A 17,384-nucleotide genomic window follows, 5' to 3' on the forward strand; every position below is an offset into this window, starting at 1 on the left:
GTTGAAGTACAACTACACAGTGCAAATTACAAAGCTTCACTGAAGCTTTAACACTGCTTGCTTTTACAATGGATATCAAATTTGAAATACGCTAATACTTGCTTTTGACCAGCAGAAGGGACCATGTTATCAATAAACTTGATGATATGTTCTGGGTAGCACCCTAGCTAAGAGTTAACTTGGTTTTCCACATCATTAAAAAGCCTAGCCCTTCAGTAATAGGTTTGCGGAGGTGTTCCGTAAGATGTGTCATCAACTTGCAAGCAGGAGTCACCTTACACGCTCAGACTTTTACTCTACAACAGTGTCTTAAGGAAACAGTTACTTTTAGCATGTGATTTTTAGTTGGTTTTTTTTTCCTACGGCCTTGTTTTTTGCACATGTTCCTTCTCCTTTGTATGGTGATCTGTATGTTCTTTGAGTTAAACCTCTGTTTGTGTTTCTGTATTAAAAAAATCTAGCTGTCCATTTAAAATGAAAGGAACTTTTTTTTACTGATGTGTGTGTACGTAGTCTGGTAGCTATGGGTATCTGGCAGTTTTGAAGAAAAAGAGAGAGCTATTTTTCTTTTAATGAAATGGGGGAGCTGTCAGCCGAGTAAAACTGGTAGCTCTGCTGAGCATTTATATATGAGCAAGAAAGTGCTCACAGAACTGAGATGAATTTTATCTTCTGTATGTGTTTTCTGCAAATTATCAACCATGTCTCTTCTTTTCTGCTTTCAAAATGATGTAATGTAGTGAATTTTACTGACCACAAATTGTGTTTTGTGGTAGAAATGGTATCAACTGTTCTTCCTGTCAGGACACAACCTACAAACTTTAAACTTCTAGCTTTAGTTCAGTCCCAATCTGTACTAGAAAACGGCTGTTTTGTGTGACATCTCTGGGTCACCTACTTACCCTGCCGTGCCTTTTGTCCTCCATTCAGCAACTATTAAATTACACTGTTGTCATAGAAAAATGGGCTTCTGTGAAAAAGATGGGGGATGAATTAATCGTCAGTGCCCAGCGATTCCACAATTACAATACAAAACTAAAAATGTAATTTTTATATTTGAAGGAACATAAAAAATGTTATCTGGAGAACAGTAAGTTCTCTACAGTCCTACAAAGCAAAAATATTCATGTATCATGCAATATTGAACATATGTTCAGGCACTTAACTGAACTTCAGTGTTTTCTGATTGATTTTCACTTCTATTTCTAATTTTCTTAAACGAGGTAAAACTTGTTTTAATATGAAGACAGGAAAAATCTTGATTCGTTAGACTATAACTACGTTTTAATTGTTTAGCTGTGCTGTACCTTAAAAAAAAATGGTGGTTTCTCAGGGTGCTGTAGTCTGTCCTGGGTGCAGAATGGTAGAACAGAATATGCCACGTCCTGGCTGAGAAGCCAGCAGGGTTGGAGGGAGGGCAGTTACCAGCGTGAACAGTTCGTTTGCAGTGAGCTCATTTACCTTTAACTCACAGTAAGAACGGCTGAAGACATACCTGACGCTTCCAAGGAATCAGTTTTTATACAAAGTCGACTCTTTTAAATTTTAGCTTTTCCAGCCAATCATCTGTGTTCTGCTAAGGCAGTCAGTAGCTGAGTACCTGGTCTTTCCCTGGCTGTTTCAAACTGAGGTGTGGACTGAAAGTGCTGCCTTTCACAGAGTGAGGTACTGGTATATTTAGTCCAATAATAAAAGCATAGCTGGTATCAATTATACAGTGGAAAGAAACATATTTTATACTCATTATCAAGTTTATGTGGCAAGGCCACAGTCTAAGATGATGTCGAAGATTTCAAACTGAATAGTTACTGCTGTACCAGTACTGTTAAAGTAGAAGGGGTAGAGTTTGCATCTCTGTAGGTTGTTTGTGTAAGTTGATCTAACAGTTATCCTGGGATTGGAAGGAAAGAAACTGAAAAACCTGAACAAGACAAACAGGTGATCCCTCAGGCCCAGAAGCTTACCTTGCTATCGTAGTACCTACCTTCTTTTGATACTTTTTCTAGTGTATTTTTCTATCTCACAAAAAGGACAGTAGGATAAATAACGCAGATTTAGGCATAAATTATGCCATTACAGTATTTGTTTGTGTAAATCTGTGTCAGGAATTGCTGGACTTCTAATCCAAATGTAAGACTGAAATTCTTTGTGATTCTGAAAAACCATGCTCCTGTTCCAGTAAGAGACCAGAAACACTACTCATTTGAAGTATGATTACTGATAGGGGTAAGTGTTTGGATTGAATAGAGAGTCTTAAGATTATACTAGTGCTACTATTTAGAAACTAGTTCTGTGAAAATGATGTAAATAGTGGCTAGCAAATGGAGAGGTGTGTGTGGGTGGTTTTGTTTTGACTGGGGGGGGGCATGGTGGTTTTTTCATGTGTTTTGGTTTTTTGGGTGGGTTTTGGGGGTTTTTTTTTTGTTTTGTTTGTGGGTTTTTTGGGGTTTTTTTGTTTTTTTAAAACCATTGCTCAGTGAATAGCTCCAAATATCAGTTTTGGAATAATTGTAAGGAGTAGCTTCTGAATAACCGTGGCCTTCCCATGCTCACTGGGGAATGGAGCACCAGAGTTGCTCAACTATGGAAATTTTTACCTAATGGCACGCTCTTCAAATATGTCAGTTAACTTCAGCAACTGGAAGTTGGGGGTTACCACTTAATTGAAGTGGAAGGTGATGTAGAGGTCTCCATGCAGTTAACTGAAAGAACATAGCCAGACAGTCCTTGGTATGTGGCCGAGGATACATGACTTCTCGGGGCGTCTCAGAGTTGCTCTGCAGGTGTGCGTACGTTCTCTGCACAAAAATTACGGTCTACTCAGGTCAGCTTCTTAGCCGCCTTCTATTTTCTGTCATACTGAAATCAACCTTTCAAACCTTAAAAGTAGGGATGATCTTGATTTGATGGCAAGTACTCCAGACAAGTACCACGAGAGATTTGAGGTCTGGACACCTGAAAGTTATTGATGAACCCCCCTAAAGGGGGAAAAAAAAACCAACCAAACAAAACACAGTTCCTTAGAATTATGCGAGGTTCTCTGTCTCTATAAAGAACATCTCTGCTAAAATAACAAGCATGACTGAGGTACTTGAAATAGTCAACCCACTTCAAAATAAATGGCGAGGGGGGTGGCTTGCCTTTTGAGGGTGTTTCTTGACCCTCCTAAGTGTCAGTCTTTTAACTTCAGAGATTAGTAGTCATTAGAGCTCTTCTTTGAGGTTAGTGTACTGTAAATAACTGTAATTGTATGTCTATTAGTTGTATGATTATAGTCTCTATTTAGGCTTTGGATTTTGTGGAGTTATACATTCATAGCACAGTATCCCTAAGTGAAATTGTGTTGTTACACTTCAGGTTGAACCACTTTCCATTTTACAGTTAATTGGGAAAAGGTAACCACTCCAACCGCTTGGTACATCTGAGACTTTGTACATTCAGGTCATAAATTCGGCTGGCTTTCAGTACGCAAGCTACTCAACTAAATACTCTTTTTGCAGGACAAATTATGCATTGGTGTAGTTTTTAATCCAAATAGACAAAAGCGTGCGTATTCAGATACAAAATTTGTGTGCCTTAAGGTACCCTCAACTTGTTCACAACACGGGACAGGAATTTTGGTTTATTTGCCAGAAGGTTGTTGCTCTGTTTAGGGACACCTGTCATTTAGCACCTTCTTTCTAGTTCTTGAAGTTTTCACTCTCCCAGGTGTCTTGGTGATGCTGAAGTCTGTAACTGGTTATGGTTTCTTTCATGTATTCTGCATTTTATTCTGTATGTTCTTCAGGGCTATTACTTTACAGGGTTTTCTTCTGGAATTAATCTTCAGAGCAATTCAGTGTACATAACTTCAACAAAAAATCGCATGCTGTTTTAAACCAAATATGTCCTCCAGGTTTATTATAACAAAAGTACTTTTGAAAGCAGCTTCTCTTGGGGAGGGAAGAACTGCTCCAGTTTTTGTTGTCTTAAGGAGAAGTTTGTCAGGCACTTAAAGGAGAGCAACTCATTGTATTTAACTAATCAACTGGACTGTAGATATGTCAGACATTCATTTATTAGATTGTATGTGCATGTGTTCGTTCTGCGAGCTCGTATTCAGTAGTACCACTTGAAATCCTTTGTTTGATGGTAACTCTTGCTGCTTGTGTTTGAGAAAATTTTAGCATTTTATGATAGTCTAAAAAAAGAAAAGTCATCAACTGGAAGAAGTGGGAGTAAACTGCAGGAATATTTAAAGGCAATCTAGTCCTACTCTGTTTTTGAACATGCTGTTAATGTCTTAGCACTTCATATCTAACAATAAAAAAGTCATTATGCAGAAACATGATATGTGTTACAGTGTTATTTTACGCAGGCTTTCTGTGGTGTGTTCACATTTCTTGTCTTAAGCTTAGTGCTGTAGTTATGTGGCCATTTAAATTGCACATGAATTTTTGCTGCTGTCAAAATACAGTACTGCTTTCTTTGCCTCTGGCCAGTTACTTTAGTATTTCCTAAGTATTGAAAGTTAAGGTCCTGATCCTGAAAGTTTTTGCTGTGTATAATGATCTGAAACTTCACATGCATTAGACATCTTAACTGCTCATGAGATTACTTAAGTGAAAAATAAAGCACATGCAGAATTTTGTGGCATCGAGGCTAAAGCTCTGTAGAATTTAAAAGGCATAACTTCTGTAACTGTTGAAATGTTAGCCATAGGAAGTCTTTTAATTTGTCAACATATTAATGTTTATAAACAGCAGTCTAGTGTTAGTTCTTAACAGTAACCTAAACTTCTACATCTATATCTGCTCTAGGTGATTTAGGCTTACTTTAGTTTCAAATTATAATTGGTGGTTTTATATCGATATGAGTATATTTTTAATGTTTTGAAGGTTCATTATTTTGGAAAATACTGATGGCAAAGGTAGTGCTGGCTTACTTGCTTATTGATTCTGTATAAGAAGTTTGAACTATGCAATCTAATTTCGCTTTACATGGAAGCACTAAATAATGAATTACAGAGGATCAGCAGGGAGGATTAAGGTGTAAAGCACAGGAAGTGAGAATAGGGGGAAAAAAAAATCTTTAAAATTTTTTTTTTATAACCTAGGTAACCTTGTCAAACAATAAAAATACCACTGCACAAAGACTGTGTAAGGCAAGGCAACCCTTGTCTCAAAAGGTTAATTGTCTGTATAACAATGATACAGACAACAAATTATAGAGTGTTACCAAAAGAGTACTTTTTTTTTTTTTTTTCCTATTTGTTATTGAAGATGAGGGAGTCTGGTCGCAGCATATCTGAAGCCTGTGAAATACTTCTAATAGGTATCACAGAAGAGAGAAATCAAAATAGTTTCTTATCAGCTGCATCTGAGTGATGATTAAACAGCGAGTAAATATCAAACGAGGTATTTACTCAATTTGTTTTTTAAATTTACTGTTAATTTTTTTTCATATCTTATATTCATCTCGGTGATTAAGTATGGTCTTTTCTAGAAGGCCAGTGTGGTTTAATTTTGCAGTACTGGCCACAGTTAACAGACTCCTCCTGCAAGTGCTTAAATAGGTTGATAATGCAAGTCTAACTCTTGTACATGTGAAACAAACATTCAAAATAGTGTTACAAATTGACCAAATAATTGAAGATCCTGAGTGCGTTGCTCCAGTTTCTTTAAATATTTCTTGTGTTAAAGAAGTTTCAAAAAATCTTGCATAGTTGTTCTGTGCCTAGATGTGGTTACTGCAGCCTGTTGTGTTGTAGGAGGCACTTGATAGAAAAACGGACTTTGTGAGGTGGCAGGTCCCAGGTTTAACAAGTGGCTCTGGCTTAAATCTAATGCTGAAACTGAAGATCTACCCATTTAATATTAAAAACAGAGTATTTCTGCAGATGTGGTATAATATTCCTTACACAAACTCAGCCGTTTGGGGAATGCCTTGTGGCATTTTTTTCAAGTATGTATTTTTTCCATGCGGTATCTATTTCTGGCAAAGGCAAGTATGCATCACTGTTGCAATTTTGTTAAATCATCCTGTCATGTACAGTGTATTTTACTGGGGTTCATAGTCCTATATGGGGTTCATAGTCCACTATATTCCCGAAAGTTGTTTGAAGATTCAGAAAGCTTGCTTGTAGTCTTAAACAGTGCTATGCTTGTATCTCGGGAAGTAAAAATGGGGAGAAGAGTGAAGTCCACTACAATATAATTTATAACCAATTATTTTCATTTTTCAGATGTTCCTCCTGCTGATCAAGAAAAGCTTTTTATCCAGAAGTTACGACAATGTTGTGTACTTTTTGACTTTGTTTCTGATCCACTAAGTGACCTAAAGTGGAAGGAAGTAAAACGAGCAGCTTTAAGTGAAATGGTAGAATACATCACACACAATCGCAATGTGATTACAGAACCTATTTACCCTGAAGTAGTACATATGGTAAGTGATTTAACAATGAGAACTATTTTTAATTTTTTTAGTTCACAGTTGGTTCTTTAGCTGTATCAATTTATCTTAAGAAATCTTACTGAAATCTTCAAGAAGGATCAACTATGTTTGCACATCTGCAAAATGGTAATGTAGCAGTGCTTTTAAATCCCATTGCCAGTGTTGATTCTTCTTCTTTGTAAGATAGAAACTAGACACATATATGAAGCAGAAGTAAATTATGGTTTAAGTTGGTAAAAATGAAATCTTGTATTTGAAAAAAAGAGGGTTGCTTTTTCCCCCCACAAATCTTTTTTTAGAATAGGTGTTTATAAAAATAGGGAGGAAAGTTAAATACATCTAGCTGTTAAAAAAACATGTAGACTGCAAAACTGAAAATTTGAAAAAAATTTAGACGATTAGAATTAAGATCACCTGTGCAAGCTTAACACTTAATCTTATGTACTCCCATTCAGTATAGCGATTGTTTTTATTCTGTATTCAGTGGTGAGAATGAGAGTCAGACGTTATTTAGTACACAGGATGGCAGATGAGGGTTCTGTTGGAACAAGCTATGCGAACTGTTCAGACCTGCGTTGTTTCTCCTGCTCACTATCCAAATCCTAGTCAGCTAGACCTGGTTTATTTTTCTGTCATGCCTAAGTCCACTCCAGAGGAGGAGACTGAAACTACAAGAGTGTTTCAGCTCTCGTTGTGGTGACTAGACACCAGTTGCCTGGAGTAGCAGTTGGGTTGAGGTCTGTAGCTGTTGTCTGCAGCACACTGAGAACAGAAAGCATCTTCTAAAAAAGCTGACTACTAAGCCCACAAGCTCTTGACCGTGTGTGACATGATGGTTTTTCCTAAGACTTTATAGCTTGGGGTGAATTTTCAGGGGGATGAGTAAACAGTGCATCTTTAACATAAATATGAACTCAGTCAAATTTTGAGATCCTCCTGCAAATCAGAGACTTCGGAGCTTCTTCAAAGATTCTAAGGATTTATGGTATGAAAGATGTTGCTTATTCTGAAGATTGCTTGTTATCTAAATCAGCCATAAGTGTTTACTGATACAGAAGTTATTTTCATGAGAACTTCTGAGTATATGAGGATTGCATATAACTGTAGATGTCAAACATGTACACAAAGCATTGAGGATGGTTAATGAGGAGATGTGGGATCATGGCTTTTCCCATGTCTTGATAGCTTATTTATATCTCTGTTTTTTGCTAATTGATTGCTTGTTTTGGAATACTTGACACTGATGAAAGGGGAGTTATGAAAGAGAAGAAGCTTGCTGAGACTTCATTTAAGTAAAATGGAGTTATGATGAGTTCTTGAATATCTATGTCAGACATCAGTGTTTGCTCTGTGTAAGAAGTCTTAACTGCCCATAATTTCACAACTTTTGCCTTGTGTGCCTGCATTATCTTCCTCCACCAAACAGTTATGGCCAGAATACATTTGGCTGAGGAGAATATATACTTTCTTCGCTTTCAGATGCAACTAATGGTAATAAAATCTGCATTTCAGTCAGTTTAATAAATCTTGGTGCAGAATTTGGCTGCTATCTTAATTGCCAGTGTTTTGCTGCGTGCTCCCAGCACCTGTTTGACAATTCTTTCAGTGAATTTAAAATGCTTTTTATGTGCAAGGTTCTAAAGGATGCGGGGTTTCCTTGCATGGGACTTACACAGTGCTGTGATAGACACTGTCAGTGAAGGCACCTGGACTAGTATTTTGAGGTTAAATTCAGATAGCAATTTTTTTAGGCTGCTTTTGTGGTACAAATTTCTTTTGGTCATCTGTTCTCAAACAACTGTGTTCCTCCTCCAGTAGTAGTATCAGCTTCTTTCTTTCAGGCATGTATGTGTAGGTTGAGGTGTACTTTTGCTAGCGTTCTAGCAGTAGATTTGAGTTGATTGTGTGGATTTTAAGGAAAAATAAATCTGATGTCTTTTTGTACTTTAAGACTCTTGCGAGAGACATTGATAAGTTATGTGCTGCTACTGCCACTGAATTATATTAATAAGGAATAGTGTTTTCAGTAAAATTGCGAGAGTGATCAAGAAATACTCAGATTTGAGAGTGGTTTTGCTTTAGAAAGTTTGTGGAGTTGGTAGTTGTCGTAGGAATTAAGACTTTACTGTGCTATTCTGTTCATCATCACAATTTGGAGGTTACTCATTTATGTATGAGTATATATAGATACACATGCATATATGTGTGTGTGTGTATAATCTTTGTTTGGTTTTGTTAACATATTATTTAGGCCAAACACTTAGGGCAATGACTTTACAAGTTATCTATTTAATAATAAGAATATTTTTCCTTTTCAATAGCTTCAAATCTTCTTTCTCTTTGACAGGAGAAGCATCTACGTTATCATCTGGTTCTTCTTTATTCTTTATAATTGTAGTGCTCATGTCATGTCTGTCAACCCCACTCTCACCCTTCTTTTTTTGCTTCAAGTGTTCTGGGCTAATTTATAGTAAGATCTTGTCTTTAAGCTATATATTAATCTAGTGGCTTAGTTCAATTACTTAATGTTAATCATAAGGCTCCTTTTCAAAAGAGATAGGAAAAATTAATTTCTAAAACTGATTTAATGTTATTTATTCTCCAGAGTGGATCCAAGAGTTTCTTCCCTTTCTTCCTCAAAGAACCAGCTGACATGTCCTTCAAATTCCTTTTACATTTGTCAGCAAAGATGTGATGGGAAAGGAAATGTTCCTATTAAACATTTTTATAACAAGTTCCATATCTCAGATATAATATAGTAAGGTTGGACTGATTAGCCTCAGAGCAGGAAATTACCTCTTCTCAAAACCATAAGACGTAGTCAAATGTCTGAATAAATCTTGTAAAAGTAAATGATAAATTTAGGTTTTTTGATCAAAAGCATCTATTCCAGATTCTTATTTAGAATATATGCTTTTTTTTTTTAGCTTGGCTTTTGAAGAAAACGGAGCTTTATGAGAATGTTCTGTTGTGCACTAGTTTGTCAGAACCACAGGCGCTTAGGATATTAGTTTTGTAGAACTTTGTGAGAATTGCTAGCTATGTAGAATACAGACCCAAATTAATGCCACTTTCCATCTCAGGAAAGGATGGGTAGTATCTGGATTGTATCTGTTTTAAGTGGGACTATGAAAGTGAACGTGAATATGGATATTCACTTCCCCCGCTGGCCAGCCAGAAGGTATTGAAGAGAGCTGAGAGGAGGCTAGGGCTGTACTGGATGTGGAGGTCCAGGGTTGTAGTGTTCTGAGAAAGAAGTAGATCAAAAGCTTGTGTAAATATGGCTTACTTATTTCTGTAGCGCTCAGAATAACTTCCTTAGTAGTGGTGATGATGAAGTACTTGTAGATGGTAAATTAACATTTTTGTGAAGCATGTAGGCTAATATTACTTTTAAAATTGATAATATATAGGAACAGACCTAATTTTATAACTAGGTATTTTCAGCAACTGAAGCAGTTTTAGCTGCAACTTTCGTGCATTATGCAAATGAAATTACATACTCAGTTGTACACACGGGGAGGTTGATTTTTTGCTTTGAGAGTTTTGTGGGTGGTTGTTTTTTTTTTTAACTCTGATCTTTGGTCTAGAATAAGATGTTACTGTGAATAGAAGTGTACTACTTGTGGCTCTATTTAGCTATTAGGATAGCTTTATTCACATGACTATAGAAGATGCAGACTTTCAGATTATATAGCTTGTCATTCAGAGCTCTTCATGTCAGGCTTCACTCGGGCTGCTCAGCAGAAGGGAGGAGAAAATGTGTAATGATATCTCTGATGCTTTTTGCTTGAAAATATTCTCCAGCGTTATGCAGAATGGGCCACCAGAAAAACAGGCTGCATAACTACCGTTACAGTACACATGTCTGGGAAGCGGTAAAAATGCAGGCTGTTTGCTTTTCCTTTTTTATTCTCCCATCCTCGTAAGTTATGTCCTTTGGAGTCCAGTATTGTCAGTGCTAACAGCGCACAGAGAATTTTGGCACCAGTTTTCATAAAGAATTGAAGCTCATAAATTTGGGGGGGTTGTGGGGTTTTGTTTGGGGGGGAGCTGGGGAGGGGTTGTGTTTTAAGTTATGCTATGTTTACTTAGTACTTCTGTGGGAATTTGGCCTTAGAGGGAATTAGGCTTTGCAGCTTGTGTCTTGTCTGTTTGGGCAAAAGACTAAGACGTTAGGAAAAAGATCAGCCATTTGACAGAAAGTTAAAGGTCTCACTGGTGTTAATTCATTGTAAATTTTCCTAAATTTCAATGGCTTAATAGACAAGAGAGTTTCAAGTTTGTGCTTTCACTGAGAGGCGCTGCACGTTGATTTGAGCAGTTTTGTGTTCTGTTGGTCAAGGATATAAAACACAAAACAGATCAAATCAGGCTTCATTGGTTCCATTGCTCATGGAACAAATTATTCGGGTTTTAGGTTTTAACTCTTTCCACTTGATATTCCCAAAAATAAAAAATATAAAACATTTTACCAAACACCTTACATGACCCGGCTGTTCTTTATAGCGAGAGCTTAAGACTTTCTCGCCTAGAAAAGGCTGATTATTCTTCCGTTTGCTTAACAGCCTTAGCAAGTTTTAAATTTCAAGTCTAGTCTTCCTAGGTTTGTTTTCTTGGAGGACCATGGATTATTGTAAATTTTCACCATATGTTTTTAAACAACGGTTGGAGGTTGTTAGTTGCTTGATGTCCATGCAAAATTTTAAAAAGGGGAACATAAAGATATTTTAGCTTTATTTTTAATTCTCTGAAATAGTGATTACTCTGATATGCCAGTCTCAGTCTGTATCAGATTTATATCTCAGTTGCTGAAATGAAGAAATATTCTGAAGAAAAACAGAGCGTGAGCATGACTTTTCCTTGATGGGAATATGATGTAATTCTTGCAGATTTAGCTGATGCAGTTTGATACTGCCTCCCACTGTCTGCTCTGCCATCTGTCAGATGTGAGATGGCAGGACAGCACATACATATGCTCCTTAGCCCTGCCAGTTAATAGGTAATTCACAGCATTATTTTAAACTGTGAGTAGAGGTGTTAATGAGAAGAAGTCAGAATGTGAAGAGGGAAACATGACATTCTATTGCTCTTCCCAGAATCCCAGAAAAGATGGGTGGAATGCATTCCTCTGCTAAGTAGCATCTTTAAACTGAGACAGCTTGATCTTTCAGAGCTTTCAAGTAATCTTCAAATTATCAGCAAGAAAGCTTTGCTTCTATTTAAAAAAAAAAAGGGGGGGGGGGGGACACGACAAAAAAAACCCCGAAACCTCAGTAAAACCTGAGAAAAGAATAAAAATGTATGTATGGCACATGTGATGATTATCTGTGATGGAATTTGAACATAATAAAGACTGAAATAGTGGCATAAAGAATAGATTTTAAATGTGATGTTGGAGTAGACCTTGTATTCTGAATAGCTGCATTATAAATAAACTCAAACTTGCAGGGTTTAGGGTTTTCTTCCTTGAATTAAGCTGCATTATACACTTGTTGAAAGCATAGGAACCTTTCAGCTGATGAAGTAAATAAAATGTTCTTTTGCATCCTCAAGTAAGACGTTCGGTTCAGTGCAAGTTCCAATGGCATAATCTTCCCCCCCGGCCCCAGCCCTTTCCCATGTGGTCCTGGAGATGCCCTGTACTGGCATGTTTGCTGAACCAAGTATTGTCTTTCTTGAAAGGGCTCTGTTAATGTTTCTGCTGCTCCTGGTGATGTAACCTTTTGCAAAGAATTTTCTTTTTCCTGGCAAATCAGCTTCTCTGCCCTGTTGTCTCTTACTTTGCCAGACTTATGAAATGTATTCGCAGTTTTTCCCCTAAATACTTGCAAAAGGACACCTCCAATCTGTTACAGCAACAGAATATCAATAACAATGTATAGGTTAACTCTTACCAGTACTTGTGGTACATATTTAGAACAGAGTATATGTATGCCTTATGCTGAAGCTCCATGCAGCCAGCTGCAGCCATTGTTTTGTGCAGGATGTAGATCTCCATTCAGCATAGCCACCATTCTCATTGTGAGCAAATGTCTACCAAAATTTACTTTAAAATATCTTAGGATTTTTCTAAAGCACAAAATTATCTGTGTATTTGAAAGCAGAATTTACTTTAGTGTTGTAAGTAGGAATAGACTTGAAGAGAATTTCTTTATGGAGCCTAATATACTCAATCATTATGAAGGGGTAGGACAGTACACCACAATGTTTTTATTTTGGCAGTCTTCTCGTTTCTGCAACGTGTGTAAGCTCCTGAGAGACTGAGGCATTTGTCTCAAAGGATCATTTTGAAGTACTGGAGGCAGTTTGGGACCATAGACTAATTTGAATTGATCTTTATTTTTTTTTATTCTGTACAAAAATAAGTTTAGACTGCTTGGTACTGGCTTGATAATGGGTAAGCAACAAAATAGAACAAGAAAGTCTCTATTGGGTGCACTTACCGTGGCTAAATAGATTATGTTTTTGTACTTGCTCAGCAATTCGGTTGTCTCCTACCAATGTCTGCCCTACCTGATACTCTGGATTACAAGTGGAATTGAGGAATTAGACAGTCTCTTTTCAGTACTGACAGCCATAGCTGTCTTGCATGTACAGATAAAGGCTTTTTCAGGTCTTCTTACTGTCATGTACAGAAACCTGTTCCCTCCAACTTGCTCAGTAAAGTTTTAATCATTAATTTGTCAGTGTGAGAAGAACCATGTCAATCACTAGCTAGTCGTTCCTTTCTTGTCCACAGAGAAGCCAGCTGGTTTTGCTAGCTATCATTTCAGGTGGAGAATTTAGGATACTGCAGACCTTTTAAATCTTTGCACCATTCTAGGTAAGGTTACTCTTGAGAATACGTGCTAAACTTATCCCAAAAATCATGTAAGACTTTTTTTCAGCTAACAAATGTGTTTTATGTTGTGTTTGAGATTATATGCATTGTATACATTGATAGAAATGTAATTATTTCTGATTATATATATTTTTATTTATAAAAAAAAGATTCAAGCTACATTTAGTGATGAGGTGTTTTTGCCTAGAACAGGACCTCGTAGAGAAGTTTTTCTGTCCATATGACAGGGAATGGGTTTTTTTGTCTTCATTAGGGACTTTGAAACTCTTCATGTTAAAAGGGTTTGTGAAGAGTACTACTTTGGTTCATACACAGTATGAACGTGCATCTAGACAAGCACTTGGAAACACGAAAATAATTTATCTGTGTATATATCAACAACTTGAAAAGTAATTAATCTTTGGAGTCTGCTCCACTTCAGTGAGGATGCTAAATGGTTTTCAGGCATTTGAGAATTTGGATGAGGTGAAGGATTAGAAGGTGAGGATGTGCATTTCTCCCCCCTCAATGTCCCCACGATGTCAGGTAGATGGACGAGGTTTAAGAGAAATACCACTAAGAGGCGGAGGGAGGAATTTGATTTTGAAGTGTTTCCTCATGTGTATACCCACAGTGTGAAACTGATAATATTTTACAGAGAACAGTTGCGGGTAGTCTTTATTTTGCATCTCTGCTTCTGACTTCCACTTTTGCAGGTTGGTGCAAGGCCTGGTAAAGTGTTTATATAAAAAACGTTTGTGTAAACATTTTATATACATTTGCTTGGGCTTTTAAAATGTGTGTGTAAATAGATCAGAGCAATATCCTCATAAAACATGTCCTGACCGTAGGTTTCTGCTTTAAAGGGTACTGAATGGAAAAGTGTTCTCCAAGTTAGAAATCTTTAAAGAAGAATGAATGTACCTCATTGTTGTTTAAACTTATATAGCTTGTATTTTTGCAAATATTAATTAAAATAGCTCATATAAAGAATTCTCAGTCAAAACAATCTTTGAAGTCTCTTTTTAATCATTCACTTGTTTCAAAATTCTTAAAAGCACATGTGATTTCAGTTTGCAGTTAATATGTTTCGAACATTACCACCATCTTCCAATCCAACGGGAGCAGAATTTGATCCAGAGGAAGATGAACCAACCTTAGAAGCTGCATGGCCTCATCTACAGGTATTTAAGGAAGACTAGAAAGTCATAGTCTAACAAAATTTTGACATTAAAGTCATTGTTTATTGACTGAGAATTGTTTAGTTTATGTGTTTATCTCAAGTCAATTACATTTCTCTGCAGTATTTAAAATATTTCTTGAATTTAAACCGATAATCTTTGGAAAAAAATTTCAGTTAGTATATTAGAGGTTAAAGGCTCATTTCTTGCAGTACAGATGTAACTGCTTTGATTTTAAATGAGCTTCAGTTTGTCACTGTGAATGCTTTGATCTGATTCTGGCACAGCTCTAGCTTTCAGAGGTACCGTGACAAACAGAGGAGAACAGAGAATTTTCAAAACATGTACTTCTGGGCATGATGAATATTAGATTACTGTATGTCATTTGAGTAAAATCTAGTGATGGAGCTCAGCAGAATTTCAATGCAGTTTAAAGAAGCTTCAGTTCTTATACTTTGCCAGGAGAGCAAGAGCAAAGCTTTTACTGTGTGGTATATAAATAAAAACATAGTGCAATTCTGAACAACTAATTAGTAATTTTGGTAATGTGCTGCTTATAAAATGGTTCCTTGTTTAAAAGACTAACACTATTTTTGTTGGGTTTTTTTTTCAGCTTGTTTATGAATTTTTCTTAAGGTTTCTAGAATCTCCAGATTTCCAACCTAATATAGCTAAGAAATATATTGATCAGAAGTTTGTATTACAGGTGAGGTAAAAAAAGACTTTTTAACTTTAAGCTCTAAATTATTTCGTAATGCATTAGAGTCAAGTAAAATGCATCTCTTCTTTTCCCTCTTTGCAGCTTTTAGAGCTCTTTGACAGTGAAGATCCTCGTGAAAGAGATTTTCTTAAAACAACTCTTCACAGAATATATGGGAAATTCTTAGGCCTAAGAGCTTACATCCGGAAACAAATTAATAATATATTTTATAGGTATGTCAATATCTTTGTGTTATGGTGCATGAGATCAGGTATACAACTAAAAATACTCCCAAGACACTGCTAGCAATTTTTTTAATTCTTAGTAAGTTTATACCCAATATTGCTACATCTAACAATAATTAATACCAGTCTGGGAGATTTAGATTGGGGTAGTCTTGCACACAGCATAAATTTGGCAGCTGAAATTTGAGTTTGTATGTGATTCAGTAGGTGGTTTGGTATCTTCATCTATGAGGCTTTTTTTTCTTATTGGGTAGTAGTATTTATTGGGTAGTAGTATTATTACAGTAGTGCCTTAAGAAAATGTAGTTCTTCATAATGCAGAAGTTGGGCTCAAATCAACTGACTGAGAGATCTGGAATTTGCTTGAAGGAACATATTTACTGTCTTTTCTTTCCTCAGAACTGAGATGTACCATTTAGGGCTCATGAAATATTTTTTTAATTGCCATAAAATAAACTGTAGTATTATCCGTGATACAAAAAATGTAAAGATGAAAAACTAATCCACTGTATTACCAAAGGTCTTTAGAAGTGTGTTTTTACTGTCGTTATGTCAAGTGTAAATGCAAGATTGTGGCGCCTTTTTTTGGGGGGGGGTCTTTTAGTTTTGGTACGCTTCCCTTTTCTACAAATAATTGTGTTTTACAGTCTTTCCACTCTGCTTCCCTTTTTCTTTATCACTGTTGTTTTCATCCCAAAATGAATGTATAATGCTACCCCTTTAAGAAAAGAGCAAAAAGCTGCCACATACTCTGTGCCATCTCATGAATGGCACCCAGCAGTATCAGCTGTAGAGGGAGCTTATCTTCCCTGTCTGTGGTAACAAATAAGCCTTTAGAGGAGATACAGAGGGGCTACTTTAAAATAATGAGTAAGCCTTCACTGTCTTGCAGACAACTACTCTTGACTGGATGTGTCAAGAGCCAGTATGTCCTAAGGAAAAAGTACAGGTATATCTTTCCAACAAAGATGTAAACTTTTTTTGCCACACAAAAATTTTATTAAATTAATTCCAAAATGCATAGTTTTGTAAAATATCCAAGCCAGATGGTACAACAGCATCACAGTGTATTATAATGCACTTCTGAACAGTGTTTTTATTTACCATTTCTTGCACTTTACTTTCAGGGATAATGGAAGCAAAGTCTTCAAACACAGATAGTTCTGGTGCAAGGCTTTTGAAGGACTAAGAAATGTCATTAGATCAACTTTGTCATAGTTTGTATAAAAATGTGTTTTCAATCTGAAATGTGTATGGGAGACTGTATGATTTGCACTGTAGAGACTACCTTTCTCTACCAAGCTGTAGGGGAGAAAAATGAAACAGAAAACCTCACTTAGTTGTATAATATTTAGGAGCTAGAAGTTGAAAAATTTGCATCCAAATGTAAACTACTGTTCCTGGATATGAGCACCAGGGAGGAAAGTTGCTTCAACTTCTGTCTTGAATTAGAGGATTGTGCATGATAAGCTCTTAAAGTATGTGTAGAATTTTTCAAAATATTTCCTTTTCTTATGCTTTTTCCTGCAAGTTGTCCGTTCGTTACTGTGCTTACTTAAGAAATGTGTGGTCTTCATTTGTCTTTTGTCACTGACCAGAATTGCATGAATTCTGTCACAATAGTACATTAATCTTCTGTATTTCTAATGTAAAATATATTTTTATAAAAATTATTAAACCACTATGTTCCTATTAATTCAGTCCAAAGCTTTTTGTATCATTGTCTTTAGTGCTGCTTGGAATTGTTGTCCTGAATTATATGGAAAGGGTCTTTAAGGAGAAAAACCAGTCACATTAAATATTCTGGATTAAAAGTAGCTGTTAATATGTCAATCTATGACAAATTTTCAAATAGAAAAATATTTTCTAATGAGTGGAGTTATTTTCTCATAAGTGTAAATTTTCATAACTATTTGCAAAATACCTGAAGTTGTGCATAGAACTTTCTCAATAAGTTTACACTCAGGCAAATGGGAAGAAGGGTGAAAGGTGATTGCCTAGTA

At 36.2% G+C, this 17,384-nt stretch overlaps 1 protein-coding gene across 5 annotated transcripts in view; it reads left to right on the plus strand.

The window, feature by feature from the left end:
* The window catches only part of PPP2R5C (protein phosphatase 2 regulatory subunit B'gamma), an 85,393-nt gene that overhangs the window by 46,186 nt on the left and 21,823 nt on the right, over window positions 1-17,384 (plus strand). For 4 of the 5 annotated variants that reach the window (XM_087747713.1, XM_087747714.1, XM_087747716.1 and 1 more), the window contains 4 exons: window positions 6,224-6,423; window positions 14,329-14,439; window positions 15,050-15,142; window positions 15,239-15,369. In XM_087747713.1, the coding sequence (XP_087603839.1) occupies window positions 6,224-6,423; window positions 14,329-14,439; window positions 15,050-15,142; window positions 15,239-15,369 (535 nt within the window). The remainder of the gene's footprint in view (window positions 1-6,223; window positions 6,424-14,328; window positions 14,440-15,049; window positions 15,143-15,238; window positions 15,370-17,384) is intronic. The other variant, XM_087747715.1, reaches the window with a different exon arrangement.

Source organism: Nipponia nippon, unplaced genomic scaffold (assembly GCF_047370975.1).
Source record: "Nipponia nippon isolate SJK-2023a ecotype South Korea unplaced genomic scaffold, ASM4737097v1 scaffold_11, whole genome shotgun sequence".
Classification (NCBI taxonomy): Eukaryota; Metazoa; Chordata; class Aves; order Pelecaniformes; family Threskiornithidae; genus Nipponia; species Nipponia nippon.